A 26,176-nucleotide genomic window follows, 5' to 3' on the forward strand; every position below is an offset into this window, starting at 1 on the left:
CAGAGCTGCTTAGGAGTTTTTCTGTTGAGTTTGCTGAGTGAGGTGTGACTTACATACAGAAAGTGCATAGATGTTAAGTGTGCGGTAGTTTTGACAAATGTGTTCAGTGCTGTAACTACCATCTTGACAGAGATGGGGCATTTTCACCGCTTCAGTCTCCTTGTGCCCCCCAACCCCATCCACAGACTCCCCGCTCTGATTTCTCACCACAGGCTGGTTTTGCCTCTGGTGGGCCCTCCAACAAGTGGAGTCACGTAGTGTACGGTCTGTGTCTCGTTCCACTGACTCAGCGCCGTGATGATGAACATTCACTCATGTTGCAGGGGTCAGTCCTGGTGCTGTCTCATTGTGGGCAGCAGTTCAGGGTGTGAATATACTTCATCTTGTTCATCTGCTTTCCTGTTGATGGACACCTGGGCCGACTCAGTCTCTGACCGTTAGGGTAAAGCTGCCGTGAACATTCTCGTACAGGTCTTTCTGTGGACGTTTGTTCCCGGTTCTCTTGGGTAAATACCTAGGAGTAGAATTGCTGAGGTAGGTGTATGTTTAAGGAACTGTCACACAATTTTCCATACTCGCCAGTGTTGACCCGAAGCAAATAGACGGCCAGGTTTTCTCCAGCAGAGATGGGTTTATTCGGGATCAGCAGAGAATTGCAATTCAGGGTCTCATACGAAGCAACCATGTGCAAGTCCCCCCACTGCAAGGGAAGGAGACACTTTTATAGAGGGGACAGGGGAGGGGGCGGGCTTAGTAAACAGAGCCTGACTTTTCATTGGCTGAGTCCTGGCAGGAAAGAACGGGAGTCTTTCTTCTTCCTGTTGGGCTTGGCTGTTGTCACAGGGGTGAGAGCTCCCCCTACTGGTCTTCTATTTAATTGGGGTTTCTGTTCAGTAATGTTTCACACCAGCGTCTATGAGAGTTCCACTAGTCCTGCATCCTCGTCAGCATTTACTCTTGTTGTCTGAATTTTAGCCATTATAGTAAGTCTTAAAGTTAGGTAATATAAGCCCTCCAACTTCGTGCTTCTCTTTCAATGTTGTTTTGGCTATTCTAGATTCTTAACTTTGACATACAAAACCTTAGAGTTAATTTGTCAATTTATAAAAAAGAGCTTTGGGATTTTTGATTGGGATTCTGTTGCATCTGTGTATCAATTTAGGAAAAATTGACAACTAAATAAAACTGAGCGCCGATATAAACATGCTGTTTCTTTCGGTTTACAGGTATTCTTTAATTTCTCTCAGCCATGTTTTGTCATTTTCAGCATAGATGTTTTAGACATTTTGCTTAAATTTATCGCTAATATTTTGCTTTTTGATTATACTGTAAATGGAGATTTAAAAATTTTCATTTTAATTATTTAATACTACTATTAATCCTGTGACTTTACTGAACTTGCTTATTTTTCCTAGTAGTTACTGTAGCTTTCTTTATTTCTGAGTTTTTAAAATCAAGAATAAATATTGACTTTTCCTCAACATTTTTTAATTATGGAAAATTTTAAACATCTAAGTCGAAAGGATTTTACAGTGAGCATTCATAGGCCCCCTGCAGATTCTTCCGTTTGTCATCCTGCCATCCATCCATCCATCCATCTCGTTTGTTGACACAGTTTGTAGTAAGTGGCCACATCAGGACACTTCCCCCTAGTAAACTTCATTTAGCATGCAGTTCATGAACTTGAATTCCATGTTTGTTTATACATCATTTGTTAATGATGTAACATTTTCTAACGATGCACTGCACAGGTCTTAAGTACTATACAGGTTGCCAACCTTAACAAAAGCATGTACCTTTGCAACCCAAAGGCTTATTGAGCTAGAAAGTTCACTGATGCCCCTCCCAGTTAATTCCCTCCCAACCTTTGCTTTTGGGTATTTTTTCAATAATAGTTCGGGGTGGGTTTTTTTTTTTTTTTTTGCTTGTTCAAGAATTTTCATTTAAACAGAATCATACAATGAGTAGTCTTTGGAGTAGGGCTTTTTCATTCAGTGTGATGTTTTGAGACTCACCCATGTGTTTGTACGTATCACCAGTTGACTTCTTGTTGAGATTACTATATGTACGTACTACAGTTTGTCCAGTCGCCCAGAAACTTGGACTGTTTCTAGTTTGGGTCCATTATGAACAGAGTTGCTATAAATAGTTTTGTGCAAGTCTTTTTGTAGATGTATGTTTTCATTCCTTTTGGGTAAGTAATGAGGTTGGAATTGCTGCATCATAGTGTAGTTATTTGTTTAGTTTTATGAAATGCTGTCACACCTTTTACCAAAATGGCTGTACCATTTGAAAATCCTACCAACACTGTATGAATATGCCCGTTGTACATCCCTGGTGTGTTTTCATTTTAGCCATTCTAATGGGTATGTAGTAGTATCTCATTGTGTATTTATTTCCTCCTGAGCAATGATGTTCATCACTTTTTAATGTGTGTACTGGCCGTTTGTCTATCTTCTTTTGGGACTGTGTGCTTAAATCCTTTGCCTGCTTTTAAATTACATTTTGGTCCTTTCATTATTGAATTCTAGGAATTCTTTATCAGCCTTAGGGACCAGTCCTTGAAGATACTTTTTATGGATATTATCTCCCAATCTGTGGCGTGTTTATACGTTTTCTCGACATTGTTTTTTGATGAAGTCTCATTTATTAATTTTCTTTCTTTCATGGTTATTGCTTTTTGTGACCTAAAGAACCTTTGCCTGCCCCTGAATCACAAAGATGATGTCCTGTGTTTTGCTGTGGAAGCTTCATATAAAAACTTTTATAATTGGGCCTAAAATACATCTTGAATTAATTTCTGTGTGTAAAGGTTGGGATAAGGTTGTGGTTCACTTTTTTTACGTATGGATAGCCAGTATTCCAGCAGTATTTATTGAAAAGGCAAGTGGATTGCTTTGGAAGCCTTTGTCACCAAAAATCACTCACTCACTCAATCATGTGGCCAGTTTAAGTGAGGGTCTACTTCTGGGCTCGCTGTCTCCTCTATTCCACTGATGCCCTTGTGCGTCCTGTGTGAGTACCACACTGTTGGGAATCTCTTGGTTCTTGGGAGAGGGTCTTGAAGTACGGCTCTACGAGTCTTCCAGTCAGTTCTTCTTCAGGATTGCTCTGGGTTGCTCTTCAGGTTTGCTGCCTTTCCACGTAAACGATCAGATCTCAGCAGTTTCCACATAAAATCATGCTGGGATGATTATTGGGATTGTCTTGTATCTATAGATACATTTGGGAAATTTTCATTTTTAACAGTATTTACTCTGAATTCATGAACATCGTTTTTTCCTTCAAGTTTTATCATAGATAATTGACACACAGCACCATGTAAGTTTAGGGTGTACAGTATAACGACTTGACTTACCATATGTTGCCAAATGATCACCGTTCACATCCATCATCTCATACGACTAAAAGCGAAAGAGAGAGAGAAGTGGTTTTTCCCTTGCGATGAGAACGTTTAGTGTCTGCTTTCTTAGCAACTTCAGATATACCATAGAGCAGCGTTAACTACCGTTGCCATGCTGCACATCGCCGGAACTTACTCATTTTATAACTGGAAGTCTGTGCCCTTTGATCACCTTCATCCAGTTGCTCCTTCCCTCTGCCCCCGCTCCCCCGCCCTTGAACATCTTTCAGGGCTGTCCAAGGATGTTTGTTTAGAAGACAGCCATAGTTTCTCCTGCCAGAGGTCGGGGCAGGCGTGCTCACGGCCCATCATAAAAGACTGGCTTCCTGTCCTGTAACATCACCCATTGTGTGCATGGGTCTCACCTGGCCGTCCGTGTCATCCTGTGGGGACTGGAGCAAGGAGATGCTGGTCCTCTGGCTGCTGCAGCTGCTGAGGAACAGAGTCCTCTGTCTGTGATCAGGGGTCTTGCCTTTGCCACATCTATGAAACAGTGCAGACTCGCGTGATAGCTTGCAGATGGGGTGAACTCACAGACACGTCACGGCTCTTGAGTTTCGCTTAGGATGATGGGAAACTGACAAGGATGTGGTTTTCTCAGAGGAGAGGATGAAAGCCTCACGGGTCGCTTGGTGAGATATGAGGAAAATCCGTGGAGATCGATGGCTCGCTGTGTGGACCAGCTCATGGGCCTGGCAGTAAATGGTTCCCCGCTTTGTGGCCTGGCGACGAGGAGAAATGGAGATGGTTACAGACTGACTGCTCACCACGCAGTCCTGTGTGGACTCAGCTGCCAGACACGGCCCCCCTTGATGGCCGACTCTTCTCTGGGCAGGAGGATGTGCTCACCAGTTTGGTGGCACGTGGCCCGGTGTTTCCCAGGGTGAAAGGAGGAAGGTCACAGCCCCCTTGGGCAGAAGGCAGGCAGGTTGTTAGGACCTTGAGTGGTTCCCCTGGGAGGTGAGTGGGGACTTGGTACAGCAGGGTAGGTGGCTCTAGCGCTGTAAGTTTAGGGTGTCCAGTACAATGGTGTGAGGTTGGTGTGAGGGGCCTGAACCTCCCACGCTGTGTGTCCCATGCCCGGTGTGGCTCTCGTAGACCCACCACTTCGTGTTTGTGTCCCTGTGTCAGCCACACGTGTTGTCAGCTTGCAGCCACGTCCCCACGAGAGTTAGAGCAGCACGTGCGCCCCGAGTGCCCACTGCTCCTTCCCCGTCTACTGTGGGGTTGTGAGCTGCGACCTGCAGGCCAGCTGGAAGAATGGTTTCCACAGGTTTTAAATAGTTGAAGAAAATCGGAAGATCCCTATTTTAGGACACGTGAAAATGACAAAACCCTCACTTCGGAAGTATTGTTTCCGTGGCGCCTGTGGCTGCTCTCGTGCCCAGCGGTGCAGTGGCGTGGTCGGGCCCCACGTGGCCCCTTCCAAGCCCCGGTCTCCTGTGCGTGCCTCGTCCCCGCCCCTCTCAGTGTCCGAGCGGAGTGTGGCCGCCGAGTGCACACGCGGTGCAGCCCGTGGGGGGCCGGCCTGCAGGGAGCGCCAGCCATTCACGGGGGTCGGGGAGGAGACCTGTCCTCCCTGACCAGAGCCCTGTACAGCTTGAAGGAAACGGGCGAAAGGAAGATGGGCCGCCCTGGTCCAGCCTCCCTCATGCTGCTGGGGTGGAAGTTGATTTAGAAAGAAACCAACTATTAAAAAACATTGTTAGCTGTCAAGAGAGAATCTCTTTACCGCTTGTATCTAAAACTTTTAAGTTATTTCCGCCATGAAATTGAGTGGCGTGGAATTGTCCAGAAACATGTGTTTTAAATGGAAATACTCACACCCTTAAACGCAGCTCTTCACAAGCAGAGGAATGGGAGGAAATCACTTTGAAAGCTCCCCGCGCTGTAGCCTGGGCCACAAGGGCCCACCGTGCAGGCCTGACGCCGCTGTGACGCGGGGTCCGCCTGGCGTGAGACCCGCCTTCTGCTGAAACCTGGCTTTCCTTCCCCTAATCCTTGTCGCCCAGAGGCAGTCATGTGCGTTTAACTTTCGGCTCTTCTGTAGTTCAGGGCTTTCGTTCTCTCCACCCCAGGTAGGTATACTGGCGAGTTTGGGGGGTATTTCGACAGTAGGGCAGATGCTGGGGTGTAGGGTGTTCCACACTCCCCTCCAGTGTCTGCAGCTGTACTCGGCTTCTGCTACTTTGGCATGTTAGGGAACTAGGTACACCATTGTGTCAGCTGGCCTAACCTGTAGCTTTGCCAGAAGTTTGCTGAAGACCCTGATAACGGCCTAGAAGACCCTGTCTCCTTAGTTAAAGAGCTGCCTGCCGTGTGGCCCAGGCCTCTGCGTACGAGGGACGAGGTACCTGCTGCCGCTGGGGAAGCAGGCTGGTGGTTTCTGTGTTGACTGGAGAGGTAGCCACAGATTGTATTTCCCCAATAACTTGGGGGACATTATGTGCAACAGGTTCGTTCCCACGAGTCATAGACGCTCTCTCACCTACGCTTAGGATGTCAATTAAGGCAGTGGAATTTGTCACGGTAATAACAGTACGTTTCATGCCAAGGTTGTGTAAATTCATAAATTTGATACGGGATGTGTTGATCATCAAATTCAAAGACTGACAGCATCTTCCTTTAAAGATGTTGGTTCACACTAGTTAAAACCAAGTTTTAAAGGTAAATAACCTGACCATTCTACACCATTTTATTACCAATAAAGCGTTAAGTCCTCTGCTGACCTTTTTCATTTTAACCGAGTGCTTCTAAGTGACGCTGTCGGTACCGACCCTGTTTCCTCGGTGCGCGGGCCGCTGCCACCCTCAGGGCTCGGCCTGGACCACAGCCGTGCTGTTTCTTGGGCGCCTGCTGTTGGTGACAGGATGACCAGGCAGAAGGCTGGAGATGCCCAGCACTGTGGTCCAGTTGTGACCGTGAAAACCAGCTCAGGTGGTCGGCGTTCAGTATAAAAAATAGAAGGAGAGCCCTTCTTGAATCACAAAAAAATAAGCTACCTAACACGTCCATATATTCTGAGCATGAAATTTTAGCGTTTTGTTTGACTTAATTTCAAGGAAATCGCTAAAACTCCGAATGCTCTGTTACTGTTCTGTTTTCAGACCGTTTGGCTCGGGAAGAGACGATCGCGTACATCACCTGTTGCGGTTTTTATTATTTTCGATGATCCATTATTATTACGCTTGCACCTTATTTTTCAGATAGTGCGTTTATACTTTTCTCTTTTCCCCTATAAACAGGTTGAAAGAATCGTTGACAAAAGGAAGAACAAAAAAGGGAAGACGGAATATTTGGTCCGGTGGAAGGGCTACGACAGCGAGGACGACACCTGGGAACCGGAGCAGCACCTGGTAAACTGCGAGGAGTACATCCACGACTTCAACAGGCGCCACACCGAGAAGCAGCGGGAGGGGCCCTTCACCAGGGCCAACCGGGCCTCCCCGAACAACGCTAGGAAGCAGATTTCCAGGTCCACCAACAGCAGCTTTTCCAAGGCCTCTCCTAAATCGCTAGTGGTCGGCAAAGAGCACGAGCCCAAGGCCAGCCCGCTGTTTGCCGCCAGCCAGAAGTTCAGGAAGAACCCGGCCCCGTCGCTCTCGAACCGGAAGAACATGGACCTGGCCAAGTCAGGCATAAAGATCCTCGTGCCCAAGAGTCCCATCAAGAGCAGGACCGCGGTGGACGGCTTCCAGAGCGAGAGCCCCGAGAAACTGGACCCCGTCGAGCAGGGGCAGGAGGACACGGTGGCGCCGGAGGTGGCGGCCGAAAAGCCGGTTGGAGCCCTGCTGGGCCCCGGAGCCGAGCGGGCGCGGATGGGGAGCCGGCCCCGGATACACCCGCTGGTGCCGCAGGTGTCCGGCCCCGTGACCGCGGCCATGGCCACGGGGCTGGCCGTGAACGGGAAAGGTGAGTGATGGTCTTGGAGGGGCGTGGGGTCCCTGCCCCGGAGGGCAGTCCGGTGTGGGCCCGGGGGCTCCTGCGGGCTCCGCTTCTGACAGATGTCTGTCTGCGGGAACCCTGGAGAGGTTTCGCCAGCCCCCGCTTTCTTTCCTTGAAGCCTTTGACAGTGACGTCTGAAGTCAGCACTGGCTGTCTCTGTTTCATTGGCCGTCCGCAGACTGGACCCCCACGTTGACTTGATTTAGACAGTGTCCCACTCTGAGTAGGTGATGGCTGGGTTTTTTGTTCGGTCGGTTGGTTGGTGGGTTTTTTGCAGCTAGTTTCTACTTTATGCATCTCTTAGGCACCGGGTCTCATGTTAGGAATCCATCTGACTTCTCTTAGTGTGACCGGTATTGATGAGAAGTCATGGTTCTTGTTGTGCTAACCCATCTAAGTAACCGGAAGTGCCTTTCAAGGAGGATATTGATGACCTAAGAGCCTTCGGGACCTCGACTGGTCTAAGACAGTCCGCTGTTCGGGTCCCTTTTTCAGAGCAGGAGGCCGTTCAGCGTGGGTGCTCTTTTCTGTTCCGCTTTTACCCTGTTCCTGACCTGGACGCTGCAGCTTGGGTGGTCATCCTGTGGCCTCCCCGACCCCAGGACAGCACACCTGGGGATCAGCACGGACAGCTACCTTCCCTGCCCTTTTCGTGTGCCTGGCGAGCCGCCACTTCTTCTAGAATATTCTGTTACATCTTCTCTAACATATGCCTCACCTCACGGTACCTGCCTGCTGTCTTACCGGCCCCCCTACTCCACCGCCTCTTGGCGGCTCCCGTCCATTCGCTGTGATTCTTGGACGGGGGCGCGATCCCTGGTCGCCAGCTGCTGTACCTAGTGGGCAGGCAGCCCCCAGTCTCTCCGCGGCCCTCCCCTGCCTGTCCAGCTCTCTCTCCACATCGGGGCGCCTGCTCTTCTCTGCCCTGCTCCTTCCCCACCTCGTGGACACTGCTCTTCCTCTGGTCCGAGAGCCACCCGCTCCCATGTCCCTTTGTCACTCGTGCCCCCTCGCCCTCCGTGTTGCAGGAGTGGGACGGACTCTGTACCTGTGCGCATCTCCCTCAGCCCACGCTTAGAATAATACGAAACGAGGAGAAGTGCTGTTGGTTTGTCTGGGGCGCCCTTTTCCTCCAGAGACATGTTCCCCTGAGACACCGCTCTGCCGTCTTGCTGTGGTGCGTCCCGCAGGCTTGGGGGGATGTGACTGAAGTCAGGGTCCCCTTCGCACAGTAAAGGGGCCTCTCGCCAGCGTTTCCCAGACACGCGCTTCGCCCCGACGCCGCTGCTCTGCCCTGCCTTTGGCCTTCGCCTGGAGCACGTCCGCAGAGCTGACCTCTCGTGTGGCTGACTTGCCCACAGACACAGCCCTCTGCCCTCGGCGCGAGGAAGGAGCGTAGAGGCTCGGAGGCAGACGAGGCCCGACAGCCCGCTGATAGGAGGCTCCACTCTGCAGACGGGGGTCAGGTCCGCAAGAGGCTGGATGCTCGGGCCGGGCGGGAATCAGCACGTCTCTTAGTTCCCACCCTGTGTTCTCCTCGCCACTGCCGGCCACCTTCACCAGGGAAAGAAACGTCTCCTGCTTCACACGCACTCGGGCCAGGTGCCGCCTGGGCTCTGGTGCTGCAGATGAGGCCTGGGCCCGAGCTGCCATACTACAGCCCGCGGGCCCAGCCCTGTGTGGCCCAGGAGCTAAGAATGGTTGTCGCATTTTCTGATGTTTGAAAAAATCAAGAGGAATAATATTTCACGATCTGTGACAATAGAAGAAATTCAGATTTCTGTTCCACAGAGGGTTATTGGAACCCAGGCACGTTCGTTCGTTCACCTACAGTCTGGCTGCTTTCCAGCTGCAGGGACAGAGTTGAATCAGTGTGACGAGACTGTAGCCTGCAGGCTGAAGGTGGGCCGCTTGGCTTTTAACAGAAGAAGTTTGCTTACCTGCTCTGGGACGCCTTGGTCCTGGGAGTGGGGCACAGGGGCCTCAGGTCCTGGGGCTCCCCTTTGATTGTCCACAGAGCTTGTGTGTACGTACGTTTTCTGGCCGGAGGGGACCCATAATTTTCAAAACTATTGACTCTTAGGTTCCCACATTCTGCTCTCAGCACAGTTCTGCAGGGTTGGCTGCCCGCAGCAGAAGCCCTCAATTTCGTATATAAGGAGGGTTGTGGCTTCTATTCAAATAAAAAGTGGGTGACTTCCTTTTTTTTATCACTTGTAGCCATTTCAGAATTTTTTCGGTGTCTATAAGGGTGTCTGTGGTTAAAACCACAGGGGGCGTGTAAGCGTAAAATCTTAAATTATTTTATCTTGTTCTGCGGAGGTAGTTGATTGGGGTGAGGGTAACATACGTTTCCAAGGCCCCCTGTGACCACCCTTCTCTTCTGCCCACCCCGGTCCCATACAGGTCGAGAATCTCCTCGCCACTTAGATGGCGGCAAGTCTGGCAGCCCCTCGGGAATGTCTTTAAGGCCGTGGTGAACCAGGCTTGCAGTGGTGTCCCAGACGCTTGTCAGGGTCACTGGGTGCCTTTGCTTCCTGTCACCCTCCTGCATGGAAGATGCTTTCGTTCTTGCTGCCACTGGACTGTGGGCTTCGGAAGGGATGTTGTCTTGCAGGGCTGAGCCTCCCTGCGGCCAGAGCAGGGCCTGCGTGTGGCGGGAGTGATATGGGTAGGACAGTGCTTGCTGGAGAAGAGGCTGTGTGACACATCCTTTTCGCCCTGTCGCTGGGTCACACTAAACGAGAGGGGGTGCTGTTGAAAAGACAAGGTCTGTGGTCCAGAGCATGGAACCTTCCGGAAAACCACATCCTCGCCTTCAGCGTGTCTCTTTCCTGACGAGCAGGACCGAGGCCCTCTTGGGTGGTTGGTCCACGTTCGTACATTCTTAACACAGATGTTTGTTTCTACCTTCCACGGTAATTTTAGAGCCGCACCAGAACCCTGATTTGTTTTTCTAAAACTAATTGGAGCAGATACTTGCGGAGTCATCGGGAAATGAACCGTCTCCTATTCAAAACATTAATCGAGTAGGGGGTATATTTTTGCCACCAAGCACGGCAGATACTTAAATGCCTGTTACCCAAAAGAGTAAATGTTTCTGGAGAATTTTAACACACACACACAGTGACTTTTACAGACTAACCATATGTGTGTTTGGTTTTTGACTGTTTTAAGTATGAAACAGAGGTTTAAAAGATGATATATTGCTTCACTCAGAAATAGAAAAAATTTTAAATGTAGGCAATGCAGCTATGTTTCCACTCTTTTTTATTGATAAGTTACTGTTTTCATGCTCTTTTAATTGCCTGATGAACTAATCCTACAAAAGCAGCAATTGCTTTTAAAAACTGTATCATTGTTACTTTGTTCTTTCGTGAATTCAAATATACAGTTGATCACCATTCCACAAGTATGACATTTGAGAAAATACTAGTAGCAAACTGTTTTTTTGAAATGAGGTCTAAACCTTATCGGTGTTATCATGTTGGCTGCTGGATTTTAAGTCAAAGCTAACAGATTTAGGAGGAAAATGATGGAGGAAATACCTTAACACACCACATGTCTTCCACCCCGTGAGCATTTCAGTTGGAGGAAGCTCCCGGGAGAAATTTTCAGGAAAAGTTGGCTGCTTCTTTGGAGAAGCTGCAGCATAAGTTCCTCCCAGTAAGAATATGAAGCAGGTGATGCCGGGGATCCCGGTCCAGGGCTCCTCTGCAGGAGGAGCCCTGGGGCCCCTTGCTGTGTAGGCGCTGACATCGGAACTTACCTCCAGGGGAGGTTAGGAGGCCAGGAGACCAGTGCCCAGAGGCAGTCGCCGGTCAGCGGGGCCCCAGCAGGAAGTGTCCGCTGGACAAGAGGACGTTTGAAGCCGCACTGTAGCAGACCGTCAGTTAAACGTGTGTACGAGGGCTCACCACGAAGGAGTTCCATTTGAAACCAACAAGCGTTTGTCATTTGTCGTAGTCTCCCGGGGGGAGATGACCCGCCAGCGGCTCGCGGGCACTCAGCTTTGCCCGCCCTGAGCACACGGTAGATGGCCCCGCAGACCGGTGCAGTCGCCCCGTTTCCTTCCTGAGCTGAGCTCGGCGGCCCCCAAATCTGGATGTGCTTCAGATTCCAGTGGAGTTTCAGGCACAAGGCCCCACGGAGAAGAGGTTTCTGCCCTGCGGCAGCAGCCTGTGGGGTGAAGTCGGTCACCCCCAGGAGTCTCTGAAAACATACAGACCGTCATCATTTTACTTGAAAACTTATAAACGGGCGGTTCTTTGCCAGGCCCCGATGGGGAGCCCAGGCCTTTAAAGGGGGGCTTTCACTTGCCACTCGTTTGAAGAGCGAGCCTCTTTCTTTACACGTGGACCCACTGGTTTTGTGTGGCGCACACCCTTAAACCCTCTTCTCCTGTTTCCAGTTCGGATTTCCTTAAAGTGGACACGATCTTAGGTACTTAGCAGTCTGCCTGGGTGCACAGCCCTAGCATTTTTCTTTCTTCCCACTTTCTCACTGACACCTGACGGGACCATTCCTTTCACCCGGATGCTGTGTATACTTTCCAGAGCATCACTGTTCTCTTTGAAGCATCAGCTCACCGTTTGTAATCATATCTCCTATCCTGTGTAAAATGAACTAAGTGTGATCATGACACATTCAACGGGCCTAAGACATTTTAGGGAGTCACCCAGCCAGCTCTGGACCAGCCCGAGTCCCAGCAGGAGGAACCCGACCTGACTGCCGAGCTCCGACCTCTGCTTCAGGGAGACTCGCCTCCTCGCTCCTCTGCGAGGTTTTAGGGTCGCTCAGGAGTGCTTGGGACTCGGGGCAGCCTTGACCCAGTGAGCCCACTTCAGACCCCTTGTGACTGTTTGGTTTTCTCTCTTCGTTTCCACTGTCTTGGTGTCTCTGCCTATTCCAGTGGTTCTCGGAGTGCGCTGCCCAGAGCAGCGTCAGCACCCGGGCACCTGCTAGGAACGCACACCCCTGGGCCCCATCCCGCCTCTCGAGCCGGACTCTCTCTCAGCACACCCTCCAGGTGGTTCTCAGGCCATCCTGTGCTGTGTTCCCTTGTAAGTTTGTGGTTTTGTAGAGCAAGATGGGAACGAACTATCTGCTACTAAATCCTTGTGTTTGTAGTGTATTTTACGTTCTTACAGTTAGACAGATTTAGTTCCTGTTCGCTCTTGAGATCTTGATTTGAAATTGTCTTTAGGCATTTGTAAATTATTTTTAAATAAATACTTTAATAATTAAACATTTTTAATGACAGGAAAACATAAAATAATTAAAACATCTCAAAGAACAGAAAGACTTCCCTGGCGGCGCGGTGGTTGAGAGTCCACCTGCCGATGCAGGGGACGCAGGTTTGTGCCCCTGTCCTGGAAGATCCCACATGCCGCGGGGCGGCTGGGCCCGTGAGCCATGGCCGCTGGGCCTGCGCATCCGGAGCATGTGCTCCGCAACGGGAGAGGCCGCAGCAGTGAGAGGCCCGCGTACCGCAAAAAAAAAGAAAAAGAACAAAAGGAAAAGTAAAAGCTCGCCCGCCCCAGAGAGAACTGCTGTTGACAGTTCTTTCCTTCCAGAAATTGTACAAACATGTACATCTTTTCAGTACATCCGTGGGCTCATACTTGTCGTGTGGTTCTACCAGCTAGGTTTCTTTTTTACTTTTATGATGCGTCTTGGATGTACTTTTCAGATGCACGTGAACAGCCCTCCTCCATTCTTTCAGAGATGTCGTGGTTATTTATCGCACGGCCTCAGTGACTTCATGTCAGTGCTTCTCGGTAGGGGGCACTGTGGCGCCTGGGCCTGGGTGCTCCCCTGGTTTAGTGTCCCTGGTCCTGCCCTTAAGGCGCTAGAGTGGCCTCAGGCATCGTGTGTCGTGTTCCCGCAGGGGCCTGTGTCTGGCCTCATCCTTTAGGTGAGAACCACAATAGGCATCGTGAGTTTTTCCCCCGTAAATGAATAAATTTAATAGATGCTACAGCAGCAGAAATGGTAACATACCTCCTGTCTTAAACACAGGTAATCCAGAAATACTGTGATTTTTGACACAAGTAATTTTCAGGTACATCGAGCGAAACAGGAAAGTTGACCATCGCCAACTCCCCTCAGAATACCATTTCCTTCCCCAGAGGGAACATTAATAGTTTGACGTGTGTCATTTCAGACGTTTTTCTGGGTGTCTGTACTCTTCGCTATGGAATCATACTCCATAAGTGTTCTTGGATTTGTCTTTTTCATTTGACATCCTGTCTTGGAGAACTTTGTATTTTAAGACTCACATCTCTACCTCACTTCTTTTGAAGTCATAAACTTGATTTGTTTTTTTGATGCTATTTCAAACTTACGGAGAAGTTGGGGGACAGTACAGGAAAAACCCGTCTACCGTTGTATCCATGTTCACCGATTGCGTTTTGCCTCATTTGCTCTCTCCCCCTCCGCCCCGTGCATGTGTGTATTTATACCCGCACGTACGTGCGTGCATAGACACTGCTGTTATCCTGCATCATTTGAGGCGGCACGCTTGCTGCTGTGAACAAGAGTAAATGCAAGGGCTACGACTGACCTAAGATTCAGGTGTTAGCAAATTGCTCTCTAAACAAGCTTGAAGGCTGGGTGCCCATCGATCTGTTCTTAATCAACCTTTAAGTATCTGCCCAGGGGCTTCCCTGGTGGTGCAGTGGTTGAGAGTCCACCGGGTTTGTGCCCCGGTCCGGGAAGATCCCTCATGCTGCGGAGCGGCTGGGCCCGCGAGCCAAGGCCACTGAGCCTGCGCGTCCGGAGCCTGTGTTCCACAACGGGAGAGGCCACAACAGTGGGAGGCCCGCGTACCGCAAAAAAAAAAAAAAAAAAAAAAAAAATCTGCCCAACGAGAAGGTAGAAAATGGTATCATTGTTTTAATTTTAAAACATGAAAACTCTGTTTTTACAGGTTATAATTGCTGGTTTGCATTTATTTTTCTTAGTCCCCTTTCTATAGCCTTTGCCTATTTTGCAGTGGGCGGGGACGGGGGGTGTTGGCGGTGTGTGGAGGGAGGGGTGGGCGGTTCAGCTCTTCCAAAGTGTGAAGACTTCATGAATGTGCATGTCACCCTTGCCCGGGGGCCACACTCGTCTCGTGTCTGAGCCACCGTGTGTGCCCGTCCTCCTGGCTCCCATGCCAGGGGGTGGAATGAACGGGCCTGTCTGGTCTCTGCCTTAAGGGATATTTACAGCAGTTTAAAGAGAACAGCCCAAATTAATTTGCATTAATTTTATGGTTCTTGCCCAGGTTTGAATATGCCGAAGTGTGTTATTTTATTAACTTCGAGTTTTATAATTTTAAAAGAATTTGGATTCCTTAGGTCGTCATATGCAAAGAAAGAACCTTTCTGACTACAGTTCCTGCTCCTTTTGAACTTTGTAACTGAGTGGTACACGGGCAGAAGAACAACCACATATTCAGGTGAAATTCTTTTTTTTTTTTAACCTTTGCTCTTGTTGCTGCCGACTAGTGGGGCTGAACACCTGTTCCAAACCCCACGCATCTTCTGTATCCTGTATTCTTATTGCTGTCACCTGCAGCGGGGGGCCGGGCTTCTGGGATATGCCGCCAGTGACATCCTTGACAGACAGCTGTCCACAGCTGTGTGTGGACACCCACCCAGCCTCACCTCCGAGCCTGCCCTTCTGTCGCCTTTGTTCTGTCGTAAGTTCTCCAACCTGCTGCTGCTGCTTCCAGAGCATCTCGTGTTACAGACGAGGCTGGTTCTGAAAGAGAAAGTGATTTGGTAGAGTTGGTGGGACAGGAGGGTCCATGATAGAACCTGCTCCTGACTCCTGTTTGGTTCTTCTGGGTCACACGGGCGACAAGGGACTTTTTATAAGCATGGTTCACAATACTGACCGTATTGTAATAGTCGAGATTTTTTCTGTCTCCAGTGAGTGAAATGACTCAAATCGGTTTAAACAAGCAAACAAAAATGCCTCCATTGGGTCAGAGTAGGATCCAGGCACAGCTGGATCCAGCCACCCCCAGAACCCCGTCTCCCCACCACAGGCTGTCTCTGCTTCGTTCAGAGGGTGAGGGCTGGCGTGCCGACCCTCTCAGCAAACCGGGCAGAGAAGAGTCTCCTCCTTCCCAGAAGTTCCAGCGGGTGAGAACAGCTCACCCAGAGTCTGGCTCCCCAGGGAACACCCCAGCCGACGAGCAGTAGAGATGGGAGCTGGGCTGAGCCCCCGAGAGTCTCGACACATTTAAGGTTACTGAGTACATTTAAAATATAACTCTGCTCTCCTCGGTTACAGAAAATCGTGTGTGTTAAATATTGATCATTGAATGGTAACAGCTCCAGTGACTGTCCCGTTCCGGCCTCTGGGTGGCCCTCTCGCGCGGACATGGTCCTCCTCGCCCCGCCGGCCGCCACGACTGCTCGCCGTGAAAGTGGACCCGAGCTGCCCTTTCACTTCCTAGCTTTGTGCGTAAGTTGGGTGCCCTTCTGCCTGCTGTGGCCCTCGCGGTCCTGTCTTGGGGGCTGCCGCTGTTTATCTCCTCCTAATTTGATAGAAGTCGGTCACATTTTTAATTACACATGAGGGAAGGTGATTTTCATAAGTCAGGTTATCAGGCACCACTTGAAGGAAGACCCTTATTAGGAGTCGAGTTCCCCAGGATGCCCTCGCTGTGGGCGGAGAGGTCTGCAGTGGCCCGGGAACCTGGACTGGGTGGAGGAGAGCCGATTCCCTAGAGGAATCTCTGAGAGGAAAGTCTGGTGGGGAAGATCCAGAACAGGTGGACAAATTCGATAACACTGTAGACGGTGGGGTGTGAAGGCATTTCAGTCTCCTCTGGAACCTTCCGTGTCGTCCGGTCCGGTTGTTTACTTAGAGCAGGTGCTTGATGGACATTTGTATGTGAGTGGACAAGTTGCCGGAGGAAGTTTTGTCTCTTCTGCTTTCACCCTTAGTGTTTGTCTTCTAAAAAGAGTGTGGGTGGAAAAGCAACAGCAGATCTGTCAGGGGAGATGGGAGAGATTGTCGAGGAAGCAAGAGCCAGGGCAGGTTTGGAGCCCGCGTGCAAATATGGAGTGAGAGGGGATTCTTCGAGCTGGAAAAACGGAAGGAAACATCTGTAGGCTAATGTGGTGTAGAACATCTTTTTTAAAACACCAGTGAGTAATCTCACTTTGTATGACAATGTGCAGGAGGCAACTTGATAGGTAATGACTTGGGCCTCTCCCGAGATGCACCCACTTCCAGAACCCCGGGTCGCCAGAATGAGCTTCAGACCAGTGGAGCCTGTCCCGGGCCTCGGGCCCAGGTCCTTTCGAGGTGGAAATGACCTTGGCGTTCAGTTCTCTGCGTTTCCGCCGTGGAGCTGGCTTCTCCCTTCTCATCTGCCCCCAGCTTAGCAGCGTTCATTGCTGTGTCCTCGTCAGATTCCCCGATGTCCTCAACCTCCTGGGAGGGGATGTCCCGCCCGCCTTCCTGCCCCCGGGCCTCCTGCCCCCGGGCCTCCTGCCCTCGGCTCTGGGGTGGAGGTGCTGACCCCCAGGCTCTGGGGCCCGCGGTGCCAGGCAGCTTCCTCCAGGTCTGTGTCTTCTCCCCTGTCACTGACTGATGCTCCGACCTCCCGGTGCTGCTCCAGCATCCCTCAGATGCCTTTATTCCCACCCTAGGACTCGGCCTGACATCTCACTTCTGACCCCGGGAGAGCACCGGCCCGGCGTTCTGCGGCCAGTCCCCCACTTCATCCCATCCACCCGTCACTGGGCCTCACGACGCAATGGCTGGCACTTGTCCCAGCGTTGGACTGATAGAGAACGTCAGGATTCACAACCCCTTTTCCTCGGGGTTTGATCTCTTAAAAACGGTCTTGTTGCCACCCTGATCCTCGCTTCCCTCTTGGCCCACATTCTTGGTCCTCTCCTTTCCTCCTCTGCCCTCGGTCTGGCTCTCGGCACCCGGACCTCTGGCCACCCCAGCCACGGAGTCGGGGCTCCAGCCTTTTAATGTTTTATGTGGAGCGGAGGACATGTTTCGTACGGCTTATCACGTCTTTTAGTTTTGTTTTCATTTTCAGCTGTGGCAACAAACACATGAACACCAAGTTTACCATCTGAGACATCATTAAGCGTGTAGTTCAGAAATGTTAGGTACGTTCACCTTGTCACACAGCGGAGCTCTAGAACTTCTTCCTCTTACAGAGTGACGCTCTGTCCCCACTAAACACTGATGCCCCTCCCCCCAGCCTGTGGCAACACCATCCTACTGTCTGCTTCTATGATACTGACTGCTTTAGGGACCTCAGATAGTGCAGTCGCACAGCATTTGTCCTTTTGCGTCTGCCTTATTTCACTGAGCGTAATGTCCTCAAGGTTCATCCGTGTTATAGCCTGTCAGAATTTCCTCCTTTTTAAGACTGCGTACTATTCCATGGTATGTATGTGTTTTTTCCTTCATTCATCTGTCGATGGACGCTTGGGTGCTTCCACCTCTTGGCTGTTGTGAATGATGCCATGATGAACATGGGTGTACAGACATCTCTTCAAGATCCTGCTTTGAATTCTTTTGGCTAAATACCCAGAGGTGGGATTGCTGCATCACGTGGTGATTCTGGTTTTGATTTTTTGAGGACCACAGCATTTGACATCCCACCAGCAGTGCATGAGGGTTTCCATTTCTCCACGTCCTTGCCAACGCTTGTTGCATCTTTGTTTTTAAAATACTTGTTCTGGAGCGCTGCTGTTCCCCGTTCGCCTTTTACCTCTCGTTCTCTTTTCGGTTGCCTCTGTGCTCTTCTTCTGCCCCCCTTAAGTGGCACGGTCCCCGGGGCTGTTCGCCGTGGCGCCTGTTCGCAGAGGGATGTTTGGTGTGCCGGGCCGTCAAGGCGACCCTCGCGGAGCAGCTGCTGTGCTGGGAGCATCGCCTGGGGTTCCGATGCCTGGGCACTCCCTGCTGCCTGCACACTCAGGGGCCAAGGTAGCAGGCCGAGCTCCGGTCCCCTGAAATGGAGGTGACACCCTCCTCTTCATAGCTGTACCCGGTGGACAGGGGACTTCTGGGGAGTAAGAACCAAGACTCCCGTCCTACTTTTTCTACCACCTGCCTGGCCTCATGGTGGGAGCTGAATGTGTGGAGTGGATAAAAGCATTTTCTTTCCTGGTTCATCTTAACATGGCTTCTCATTACTAGCATTTTATTGAATATTAATAGAGTATTGTTTTGTCTGGGCAAAAATCTAATTAAAGAATTCATTCAACTTCAGCAAACAAACGCAGTGAGGACAGAGCACTCCCTCTAGCTGTAAAGTGCTTGCCATCATCTGGGTGCTCCGGGGAGAAGAAGGCTTCTGCGTGCTTTCTCCCGGGGCCTGGTTCCGGGGGCTCCTGGCTCGCCTGCCCCTCCCCCTCTCCGTGGCTGCTGTGGGCCCTGAAGCTGGAGCTGGCTGTGCTGGGTTCGTCTCACTAGGCTTCAGACATGGTTTCTGGTTGAAGGTGCTCCGTGCTGACGGTCAGCTGTCTCCACACGGGGGCGGGGGGCAGGGGGGTCCTGGAAGCTCCATGCGTCCTCATCACACGCTAGGCGAGCGTCTCCTGTGCGCAGGCTCCGTGCTGGATGCTGGGAGTTCAGAGCTCAATAAAACACAGCCCCTGACTTCCAGGGGCGCGTAGCCCGGAGGGACAGTTGTTGGTGAAAGAGCCCTCGTTTCTGACTACGGGGCTCCGTTGAATGGCGCGGTGGTTGACAGAAAAAGTAGCTCCGTCCCTGGTCCAGGACGGATGGAGCCAGAGCACGGCCACCTCCAGGCCGCAGTGTTCAAAGTTGAGCCCTGGGGTCTAGGCGGTGTTCCTCAAGGCAAGAGCAGTAAACCAGGCTATCGATAAGGAGATGGTAATAAACTTACCCTTGTGCAGACCTGCTCTTGCTGAAATGATGACACCTAATGAGATAAACCGTCTCTGTTTAAAAAGCAGTTACCGGGCTTCCGTGGTGGCGCAGTGGATGAGAGTCCGCCTGCCGATGTAGGGGACACAGGTTCGTGCCCCGGTCCGGGAAGATCCCACGTGCCGTGGAGCGGCTGGGCCCGTGAGCCGTGGCCGCTGAGCCTGCGCATCTGGAGCCTGTGCTCTGCAACGGGAGAGGCCACAACAGTGAGAGGCCCGCGTACCGCAGGAAAAAAGAAAAAAAGCAGTTCCCCTCCTATAGCAAATACCCATCTCCCCTAGCGATAAGGAGCTAAAGTAACTGCCTCAGTCTAGAACCATAAACGGGACCTGCCGAGACGTCGGAAAGACCTTTTTGTTCCAGGTTGTGTTCTGAACTGTGTACGTGCTCCTCAAGGCAAGGGGCTTTGCTACCCCTTCCTCTGTTCACCGGGCACAACTCCCCCAGCCTCCAGCCCCCGCCTTTGGGAAGATGCGCGTCATAATCAGGTTTCTTTATGATGACGTCTCGTCTGTCTCCCGCTTCATTCGTGAAGAGTTGTTTGTGCTTAAAAATATTTTCTAATGGGGACATAGTAAGTTCTCAAAATACCTTAAAACAGCCCCCTTTCTGGCCAGTTATCTCAGTCACAGTCATCTCTCATTTCTGTCTGCAGTTCAAGTTCTTTTTTACGTGTGGGTGACACGAGGAGGGCCAGGGGAGGGCAGTTCTTTCCTACGTCAGGAGAAAAGAGGTAGATGTCTTAGGGCCACGTCAGCCACTGCGAAACGCAGCTCTCCCGCCTCCGTGCTGAGGTCACCATCACAAAGTCCACACACGAGAAGCGAGACGTTGGGTCCCCAGCAGACCTCACAGCCCCTGTGTCGTCCGCTGCACCAGGAGGTCAGGGCCCACCCCGTCCTCAGCTGCACTTTTAAGGCTTTACCACTGTCCCAGCCCACCGCCAGCCTCACCTGAATTCCAGAAGTCAAACGGGGTCAAGCAGATAGTGCGCCCCCGTGAGGACAGTTGTGGAAGTGCTGGTGCATCCCGGTCTCGCTGACTCTGGGCTCACATGATTAGGAGGTTGACTACCCTGAGTCTGCGTGGTGGGCTCTGTCCTCTGCAACCCCAAGACCAGACGAGGAATGTGAAGCCCACTGAGGCATCCTTGCTGCTGGACGGCACCATCCTGATTGGTCTCTGGCAGCTCCCTGCCCGTGTGTCAGGGTCGGTCCCAGGTCTTAGTCCTTGGGATCTGATGCCAGTGTGGGTGCTGGCCTCCCCCGTCCCCTGAGACGAGCTGGATTGTCTCCTAAACTAGTCGCCGATTTTGAAAAACAGGATTTGTCACCAAGGAGGACAGAATCTCAGCACGTGCTTCATCCAGGGCACGTGCAGTTGGGAGCCACCTGTGGGAGGGTGAACCGCTGTATTATCTGGAGGTAATAAAGGGAGTCATAAGGTTTGTTTTCGAGAATTAAATCAGTGAAGGCTTTGGCTCCGTCTGGGTTGGGGGCAAAGACCCTGGAGCCTGAACCACGTCTCGTGTCTGGAAGCCCCTCACTTGTCCTGGGCCCCTTACGATGGAGACCTTTCCTCTCCAGCCCACAGGACCATGTCTAGGTCATTCTCGTGGCAATTCCTGCAACTCTACAGGGGTTGGAGCCTTAAAAAAAAGTCACTGGTTCTAATTAAATCTTAAAGTCAAAGTAACAAGATGTGGTACGTGAGGAGGCCTGCCCACAGTTTTCATTAAGTTTCATGTTGGTAACGGGGGGTGAACGTTTCGCCTTTCATCCAGTGGGTCCACCCGTCCCACGGACGTGTGATGTGATTTTCATGAAATGTAGCACGTTACCACCTGAAGCTCTTGCGCTGGACTGCGATCTTGCTGATACAGTTAAATCAGCATCCTGATGGTAGCGTTTCTTCTCCGGACAACACTTTCAGCAAAGCTGGACAGCTGTTTCCTGTACTTGGCATTAGCTCTGAAGGTTACACGACATCTTGGTTTTGAGGGAATCCTATGATAACGTGAACATGATCGGGGGATTACGGAAGCGCATGCTGTTTAATTATCGTGTCGCCAGTACTCTGCTCACATGGCTTCTGGTCTCACCGGCCACAGCACGAGTGTAAAGGTTGTAGGAAGAGGACAGCCCACAGCCCACACCAGCCTTGGGACGGGTGACGTCTTACGCGGGGTGTGACTGCAGCTGCAGCGCCTCCGTTGCCTGGCGCTCACACTGCCTTGTGGACTTCAGAGGGAGAGTGGAAGCATTCCGTCCTCCTGTCAGAAGGTTGACTTCCGTGCTTCGCTTTTGCAGCCCAGCCTCACCTGATGGGCCCCAGTCGCCCCAGCTTGCCGGCAGCCGCGAGCGGGAGTGGCGTGAACAGTCTGCATCTGAGTTTTGCTTTGTTGGCTTCCTGTGGGGAAGGAGGAGTTACCCCAGTAAATGCCCCGCTTGCAGAGTAATCCAGTTTTCACGGGGGGCCCCTGCTGTGCGTTTCACGAGCAGGGGGACTCTGGGTGTCCTGGGGTCTGCCCCTGTGTGGTCCTGGGCCGGCTGGGGAGATGCTGGCAGGGTCTTCAGAGCCACAGCCATGACCGCGTATCCGGTCCACGTTAGAACCCGGGGCTCTAGTGGGTCAGGTGGGTGCCGCCCGAGAGCTGGGATGTCGCCCAGATGTCCTGCTGCAAAAAGAGGAGCCGTTGGAAAATGCAGAACAAGCCACGGCAGTTGTGGTGTCTGTTTCCCCGATTCGGGGGAGAACGGAGAGAAAAGCTGACTATGGGAGTTTGGCCCTGGTACAGTTTCGAAGTATGTAGTCTTAATGTTCAAAGCTGGATTCTGAAATTGCTGTTATTTTTTATACAGTGTTTATGTAACTGAGCAGGTGTTTGCTTTGTATTTTGAGTCTGTTGTGCTGAGGTCAGTTTTCCTTCTTGACCCTTGAGTAGCTCTTGTCCTCATCTGTGAAATGATGTGTCAGGTTAAACCTTCTCTCTTGATCTCTTGCTTTTCAGCCTGTGGTTCTGGTCTGTGTAAGGTGAGCACACAGTTCTGAGTCTGGCTCGCCCTTGAGTTCCGTGTTCCAGGCCTCCCTCCTGGGGGTCCACAGTGAAGAGGTGCACACGCCTGCCCGCAGTCAGGGGCTCTGGGCCGCCCTCTTCAGTGTGCACCGGCGGCCCCCTCCAAAGGGCAGACGCGTGCCCAGCCACGCGCGGTGAATACCTGGGTCCCTCGCAAAGGTGGGTGTGGTCCCGCCTCCGGCATTGCCCTGGAAGCGGGTTAAGCATCGCAGCCAGAGGGGCTCCTTGGCAACAGCCTGATCCAGCCGGATGGGAAAGGGGCCTGTGAGCCCCACGGCAGGCAGGCCATCGGCCCTGCAGGTGGTCACCGGGGTGAAAGCACAGTATTCACAGCTTGGCTTTCACCTCATAGACTTGAATAGTGCGGCCTTGGACCCTAGTTTGAGAAGCACTCATCTGGTGCCTGGCCAAAGCTAGATCTTTGCCTTAGAAGCGTGCTCTAGGAGATGCTGGCTTGCTCAGCCTGCAGCTCTGCAGCTCAAGCTGGCTGCTCGGTGACTGCGGGCCGGCCCCGGGGCTCCAACAGCTGTCCTCCTGTGGCCCAGCCTCACACGGCTTTGGGGCTTCTCTCCCCGAGGTAGTCTGCTAACGGCAGGCCGGAGTGACGGGTCAGCTGGCCTTCAGCCCTGGCTCTCCAAGGATCTGGGCTGTGTTTTCTTTCTTTTTGTTTTTGTTTTTTGCGGTACGCGGGCCTCTCACCGCTGCGGCGTCTCCCGCCGCGGAGCACAGGCTCCGGACACGCAGGCTCAGCGGCCATGGCCCACGGGCCCAGCCGCTCCGCGGCATGTGGGATTCTCGCAGACCGGGGCACGAACCCCTGTCCCCTGCATCGGCAGGCGGACTCTCAACCACTGCACCACCAGGGAAGCCCCTCCTTTTTTTTTTTTTTTTTAATAAATTTATTTATTTATTTATTTTTGGCTGCGTTGGGTCTTTGTTGCTGCACAGGCTTTCTCTGCTTGCGGCGAGCGGGGGCTACTCTTCGTTGCGGTGTGGTGGCTTCTCGTTGCAGAGCGCGGGCTCTAGGTGCGCGAGCTTCAGTAATTGTGGCGCACGAGGTTCTGTAGTTGTGGCGTGAGGGCTCTAGGCGCGTGGGCTTCAGTAGTTGTGGCTCGTGGGCTCTAGAACACGGGCTCAGTAGTTGTGGCGCACAGGCTTAGTTGTTCTGCGGCATGTGGGATCTTCCCGGACCAGGGCTCGAACCCATGTCCCCTGCATTGGCAGGCGGATTCTTAACCACTGCGCCACCAGGGAAGTCCCTGGGCTGTGTTTTCTTAAGCACAAAACTTTGTGCTACTTAGACGTATTGTAATGACAGTGCCTGGCCTGTGGGGTTACCACTGTCTTTCCTCATTTTCTCCCCTCAATCCTTGAAAAAATGAAACTTTACTTCCCATCACGGTCTCCAGGTAGCCCACACGTAGTCCTTTGACATTTTGACTCACTATAAATCGTCCAACCAGCAGCTTTTTACATCCACGTAGAAGTGTGCTGCGCATCGTTAATTAAGACCGTGACACGTACTAACTGGAGGTCACCTTCAGGGCACGTGGTCCCATCCTGTGTCTGTCTAGACGCTCTATTCTTTGCTGGGTTCTGCTTCCCTGATTAGTGTACAAAAGGTTCTGTGCTTAGCCTAGATGTGGGTTTGAGTGTCCCCGCCCGTGCACAGAGGTACAGGGTTCGAGCATGCAGGATCATCGCCCTCCCAGATGCAGGCTGCGCTCCTCGTGATTCCCAGCCGGGAGCTGGTGCCCTCTGCCATCTGAAAACGTTTGTGCTGTGGTTTCGTGGGACAGAGAAACCTTTTCAAGGAAGCTGCCAAGAAAGCGGGGACGCGAATGCACAAGCGGGAGAGAAGGTCATTTGTCACGTCGTCGCCTCTGTCCTTGGACTGGACTTTTTTTTTTTAATATAATAGTGTTTATTTATTTTTACTTGTTGACAGTTTGCTTTATTTATTTATTTTTGGCTGTGTTGGGTCTTCATTTCCGTGCCAGGGCTTTCTCTAGTTGTGGCAAGCCAGGGCCACCCTTCATCGCGGTGTGCGGGCCTCTCACTACTACGGCTTCTCTTGTTGCGGAGCACAGGCTCCAGACATGCAGGCTCAGCGGCCATGGCTCACGGGCCCAGTTGCTCCGCGGCATGTGGGATCTTCCCAGACCAGGGCTCGAACCCGTGTCCCCTCCATTGGCAGGCAGATTCTCAACCACTGCGCCACCAGGGAAGCCCTGGACTTCTTAAAGTGGTCATTTTCGTCATGGGCATTGCAGACTCCGGGTTCATCATCGCCCCCTCCATCCTGGCAGGGGCTCCAGGCTCCCCACCCCAGTGAGTGTTGCCTCCAAGGGCTGTCTGGGCCCGCCCCTCCCTCACCCTGACCATCCAGCATGCCGCCAGGCCCTTCATTCCACTCCAAAGTGTGCCCGTGTCCCTCTGCTCCCCAGCCTCTGGCCATGCCACCACCTAGACCAGGCACCCCACGTGTTCCTTATTGTCTTTTCTCAGTTCATTTTCACTTGGCTACCGGGGTTGTTTTTGTAGATGTTGTAATCCATATAGTACCGTCCTTCTGAAGGTTGAGATGAGATTCAGACTTCTTAGCTGTGACCTGCAGGGCTGGCTCTTCGTTGCTCTGTTTCAGATGCAGGGGGTTCTTCCAGTTGCTAGCATTTGCCAACTTCTCTCCTTTCGCAGGGTTTTGCACGTGTACTTCTATGTTTTACCTGGTTGATTCCTTATCTGCCTGGTCTCAGCCTACATGGCAGTTCCTCCCCGCTCCTTCCCCCACCATCTGAAATACAGTCTGTTCTCTGACTTTCCAGCACACGCCCATGGCCTAGTTGCACCCTCAGTGTGTTTATTAATGTAAGTTGCAGGGTGTCAGGCACCGCATATGTTTATTCACCCCTGTGTCTTCAGCACCTGGACAGTGCCCGGCTGTGGCCACCTGCACTCAGGTTTGTTAAATGGTGCTTCTGACTTTCCATCTTCCTCCCAGATGAAGTACCTTTAGGGCAGACTCCATGGTTCTGTCTCTGTGCTCCTGGTCAGAGGAGCTGCTCAGTGATGAACAGATGCTTGGCATTTAATGACCATTTACCTTTATCCTTTCTTCCTTCAATTTGATTGATAAGCACACTGCACACTGTGTGCTGAGTGTCAGGAGGTCCAGCCGGTGACACACACACGTGGCTAGTCTCCGTTCCGCAAGGCCTGGTGTTTGCCAGGATGAGGACAACCCAGTTACAGAAGAAGCTGGAACACGCAGTGATGTGCAGTGCCTCGAGTGGCTTAGCGCAGGGGCCCGGAGGGTCTAGGAGAGAGCACATCTGGTTTTGTGAAGAGCGAGAAGGCGTCTCCGTGGGCCTGAAGGCTTAGCAGGATTGGCTCGGCAGCCGCAGGAGATGGTCTGGGTGGAAAGAGCAGAGCAGAGGTCTAGGAGGCAACAGCGGACCGTTCCTCATGGGTTGTACGCTCTCAGACCTTACGTGACAAAGGACTGGAGGCAGATTACAGTCTGGAACTACAGAGTTGGTGGGTTGGTTTTCCCCAAGTGAAGACATCAAGACACGTGGAAACTGAAGCTTGATGAAGCCAAGGGTGTGGTGATGCAGAGGGTGCCCACCGTGACGTCAGTGATGCCGCTGGACCACAAGGTTGGCGTCAGGCTCTTAGCACATCCTAGGAACCAATGAGTCAGATCCACGGTGACGGCACACGCGTGTACACGCACACACACACGCACACACACGTTGCCCGGTAAAAGGGCAGGTAGCCACAGTGATGAGACATAAAAGGGAATTTTCCCGTGGGTTGTCATCAAA

General features: G+C 51.9%; 1 protein-coding gene across 2 annotated transcripts in view; it reads left to right on the forward strand.

Moving 5' to 3' along the window:
• CDYL (chromodomain Y like) overlaps positions 1-26,176 on the forward strand; it is a 153,426-nt gene that overhangs the window by 76,627 nt on the left and 50,623 nt on the right. For both annotated transcript variants that reach the window (XM_060023704.1, XM_060023703.2), the window contains one exon: positions 6,649-7,315. In XM_060023704.1, the coding sequence (XP_059879687.1) occupies positions 6,649-7,315 (667 nt within the window). The remainder of the gene's footprint in view (positions 1-6,648; positions 7,316-26,176) is intronic.

This window comes from Delphinus delphis, chromosome 10 (genome assembly GCF_949987515.2).
Source record: "Delphinus delphis chromosome 10, mDelDel1.2, whole genome shotgun sequence".
Taxonomy (NCBI): Eukaryota; Metazoa; Chordata; class Mammalia; order Artiodactyla; family Delphinidae; genus Delphinus; species Delphinus delphis.